General features: G+C 37.4%; 1 protein-coding gene across 1 annotated transcript; it reads left to right on the plus strand.

Moving 5' to 3' along the window:
• Positions 1 to 3,705: 3,705 nt before the first annotated feature.
• Positions 3,706 to 4,902, plus strand: LOC110019297 (inactive LRR receptor-like serine/threonine-protein kinase BIR2; the record flags this gene model as incomplete). The annotated part of the gene is made up of 1 exon (XM_020716922.1): positions 3,706 to 4,902. A coding segment is annotated over exon 1 (552 nt), but the record flags the coding sequence as incomplete, so codon positions are not given.
• Between the last annotated feature and the right edge of the window lie 2 nt (positions 4,903 to 4,904).

The raw sequence follows: 4,904 nt of genomic DNA on the forward strand, positions 1-4,904 counted from the left end.
ATGAGCGTTCTTCAATTCCAAAGTTGTAGAGGCTCAAGTGTGGTGCTATATATATATATATATATTTTTTTTTTTTATTTATTCATAATTAGTTTCTTGATGTAGTGTGACTGCGATTTTTTCTGATTTTTAAATTTTCCACGTTAAATCTTAGTGTTATATTTTCTTGTGATTTATTGTTTTTGTGCTTCCATCCAAAGTTTTGCTTCAGATCTTTTGATCGGTATTTCCGCATTGTTGCATATATTTCTCACCTCAATAGTGGGATCAGAGCAGGGCATTTTGAAGATATTTGGTTCGAACTAGAGCAACGACCTATGAATTGAGGTTGAGGTGGAGAAGTTCAATGGCTCAAACATTGCTTCCTGAAAAATGCAAATTTAAGATTTATTTTTTTAAAAGAAACTATATTGATTAGTGGAAGGAATTACGAAGAAGTTGAAATTGATAACTCTAGAAGAATGGGAAGTTCTTGATCGAACAACGGTAGGTTTGATTCACCTTTCACTTTTCTCATCTGTTACTTTCAATATTGTCAATGAGAAAACTACAATTGATCTCATGATTACACTAACAAGAATGTATGAGAAGCCTTTGGCTTCAAACAAAGTCTTTCTGATAAAGAGATTATTCAATATGAGGATGGTGGATGGTAGTTCAGTGGCTGAGAAGTTGAATTACTTCAACATTGTGACTAATCAGTTGTGTTATGTTGCAATCAAGTTTGATGATGTGGTTAGAGCACTTTTACTTTTTTCTTCATTGTCAAACAGTTGGGATGGACTAGTCACTGCAATGAGTAACTTTGCAGGTAACATTAAATTAAACATTGATGATATTGTGGGATTAGTACCGGCAATGAAGAAGTTTGCAAGAAGATGAACCATTAAACTTCAAATTCTGCTATGAATGTTAAAAATAGAGGAATGGATCTGAAAAAAAATACAAGGAGAGAAATAATGAGTTTCAAGAGAAGAAAGTCTAGATCAGGGAGAGAGGAAGACAAGTGTGAATGCTGGAATTGTGAGAATAAATGTTACTTCAGAAAGACTGCAAAGCTCCTAAGAATGTTGGTGGTGGAGATTCAAATAAAAAACTCTCTACAAATATCTTTACAGATTAAATCAAATGTGACTCTTATTTTGTCTCTGTATAATACTAAACTATATATAGTGGATTCATGTGCCTCTTTTAATATTTGTCCCAACAAAGATGTGTTTAAAAATTGCACTTAATGTGATCTAGAGAAGGTGTATTTGAGGGACAACAAGATCTGCAATATTGTTGGAAAGGGTGATGTTGATATAAGAGCTCAATAAAGTCAGACAAGTAAATTTGATTTATGTGTGCTAGCTTGCAAGTCAATAACTACTTTCACAGGTGATTCATGAAATATGGTTAAATGAGCAAGGATGATGGCTCGAGGCAACATTGAAGACATCCTTTATCTGATCAATAAAATGTCTGAATCCATTGGTGTTCGGAACAAAAGGTGATGCAGATCCATGACAGTGCAGACTTAGCTATATGAGTGAGAAATGTAAGAAATTCCTACTTTCTAAAAAAAAAATTTCTGGTTTAAAATTTGTATATCTAGATTTTTATGAAGATTGTGCTTATGACAAACAAAAGTAGGCTACTTTCTCTAAAAGTGAGTGAAAAATGAAGTCCAAGGGGAGTTGGTGCATATTGATGTGTGTGATCCTACTCTAGTTCAGTTAAGTGCAAGCTCTTAATACTTTATCACTTTCATTGATGATTATTTATGAAATGCAGAAGTTTGTTTCTTGAAACATAAATATTATGTATCTGAGGCGTTTAAAAAGTGGAAAATTATGATTGATAATGAGACGTGTTTAAGGTTGAAGTGCCTCAGATCAAATAATGGTGACTAGTATCATGATCATAAATTAAAGAGTTACTGTGCTTCAAGATTAATCAGATATGAGTTCAGTATTCCAAGAACACCATGATAAAATAGTGTTGTTAAGCACATGAATAGAACCATCAAAAAGCATTGTCGTGTCTCAGAATTTTTTTTGGTGTTCAAAGAATTCTTCAAAAAAGATTGAGCTTGAGGACTTTCGGTGCTCCAGAACATTGTATTGCTATTATGGACTGCAGTGTTCTCTACTCCGCGACAGACGTATAGCTACGAGAGACAAATTTACAGGTGTCCACTGAATAGAACAAAGAATCGTGACTTCTTTAGGTGGGCAAATTAGTTCGAGCATTCCATGGTGAATAGTGTGATCAGGCGCAAAGAATTTCGTTGGAGGAGGTATTATCTCGTGACATTAACCGATTGCATTTTTGAAATAATATTTTGATAATATTAATTATTATTTAAATAATCTTATTTTCAATTTTGATTGTTGCATTTTTGTTTAGTGAGGTCTTAATTTTAATTTTACAATATTCAAACTGCATGTCTGTTTTCAAGTATGAAATGTGCAATAACACTATACCATCTTATTTTCAATTTTGATTGTTGCGTTTTTGTTTAGTGATGTCTTAATTTTAATTTTACAATATTCAAATTGCATGTATGTTTTCAAGTATGAAATGTGCAATAACACTATACCACAAGGTAGAAATGTTATTTGTTCATAAACAACTGCAACTCAACTGCTATAAAAATTCACAAAACAAATAGACTCCCAACTTACTCTTAGCAGCTTTTGTGCAACTTCCTGACATAGCTGTAGTGCAACAACTTTTTAATAAGCTACAGCTGCCCCAAACAATCCCTCAGTAGACTGTAATTGGATGTTGTGTGCTGCACAGTATTTTTTTAGTTAGCTGCAACTGCATCAAAGAGACACTAAGTAGAGTGTGCAATTGGATATCATATGTTAATCATCCATATTGAAGAACAATATAAACTTTCACGATTACTCTCGGTAAACACACTAGTGCAAGCATCTTCAGAGCTTATATCCTTGTATTTGAAGCGAGAATCTCTCTCAATGTCTATAAGTCAAGAATTGTTTATGAAAATGAATAGGATGATTTATTTATTTTTGTTTTTTTAAATCTGTAGCTATGCTGCAATTTTTAGTGCTACAAATACTCCGGAAATGAAGCTGTTAAAAGCACCACAAATGTTCCAGAAATAAGGCGGTTTTAACCGTGGTGCAGATATTAGAAATGCTGTGTTTTACAACATGATCTATGGGAGCTGTTTATATACCATGCGAAAAAGTTGTGGCTCAATATCTAATTTCGGTTTTACCGTCCCTTTTTTAACTGCTCGTCGCGTTTTTAAAACGGTTAAAATCCATGTCTTGGCTTCTTTTAAGCGCCTCGAAATTTTTTAGATTCTCAAGAATAATTATATTAATATAAAAATGTTTTTTATAAATCGCTTTATTCCACGTCATGCTTTTTTTTTAATCTGTAGCTATGCTGCAATTTTTAGTGCTACAAATACTCCGGAAATGAAGCTGTTAAAAGCACCACAAATGTTCCAGAAATAAGGCGGTTTTAACCGTGGTGCAGATATTAGAAATGCTGTGTTTTACAACATGATCTATGGGAGCTGTTTATATACCATGCGAAAAAGTTGTGGCTCAATAGCTAATTTCGGTTTTACCGCCCCTTTTTTAACTGTTCCTCGCGTTTTTAAAACGGTTAAAATCCATGTCTTGGGTTCTTTTAAGCGCTCTCGAAATTTTTAAGATTCTCAAGAATAATTATATTAATATGAAAATGTTTTTTATAAATCGCTTTATTCCACGTCATTCGACCGCGTATTTTGCAAATAAATTTGTCAATTGGATGTGTAGTGGGGCGGCACGCACTGCAAAATCAACATTTCGAGTTTGGCAGGTTTGCACCTCCTCCCTCCTCCTCAAGGAGCTAAATTTCCATGCAATTATTATTTAGAAAAAAAGAAAAAAAAAACGCGTACCTTCAATGACATTCAGAAACGTTCGATTTGCTTTGAGATTGGTGATGTTAGTTTGTTTCGCTTAGATACATTATTGAAGGAGATCTGTTTATTGTCTAATGTTATGCATCCCCATTAAGTTGGTAAGCGCTCCACTTCTCTGCCTGAAATGATCGGACGGCCAGAAAAAAACCAATGGCACGCCGAATTACCACCGTCCATGCGATGCGATGCGATGCGATGCGATGCGATGCTTCTTGCTGCCATGTCAGTTTATGACAACTACGAACACCATGCTCCCCGCTAAGCGAAGCACCGTGACTCTACTGCGGTGAGCATACCGCAACACCCTTCTATGTTCTCCCACGCGAACAGCGATGGAAAGTGAGGAACAGAGCGAGGCCTTCCTATAACGTGCTAACTGAACCTTCCGATCTCCACTCTCTCTCTTCTCCAAAATGACGTCAACACCGCCGACGGCGGAAGCGGCAGCGCTGGTGGTGGCGCTGCTTCTGTGGCTGCTAATGGTGGCTGCGGATCCCCCTGACGAGTCATGTCTCCTGAATCTCCGGAACTCTCTAGAAGATCCAGCGAATAGCCTCCGGAACTGGACGAAATTAACCTTCGCGTCTCCTTGCAACGGCTTCACCTCCTATCTCGAGGGCGCTACCTGCAACAATGGCAGAATCTACAAGCTCTCCCTTCCTGGCCGATCCCTCGGAGGCTCCATCTCTCCCTTCCTTTCTAACTGTACCAACCTCCAAACCCTAGACCTCTCCTCTAACTCCCTCACCGGACCCATCCCCGCCGAGCTCTCCTCCCTTCTAAACCTCGCCGTTCTCAACCTCAGCTCCAACCTTCTCTCTGGCCAAATCCCCCCTCAGCTCGCCTTCTGCGCTTACCTCAACGTCATTGATCTCCATTCCAATGACCTTTCCGGCACTATTCCCGACCAGCTCGGCCTGCTCGTTCGCCTCTCGGCTTTCGACGTCTCCTACAACCGCCTCGAGGG

This window comes from Phalaenopsis equestris, unplaced genomic scaffold, assembly GCF_001263595.1.
Source record: "Phalaenopsis equestris unplaced genomic scaffold, ASM126359v1 Scaffold000002, whole genome shotgun sequence".
In the NCBI taxonomy this organism is placed as follows: Eukaryota; Viridiplantae; Streptophyta; class Magnoliopsida; order Asparagales; family Orchidaceae; genus Phalaenopsis; species Phalaenopsis equestris.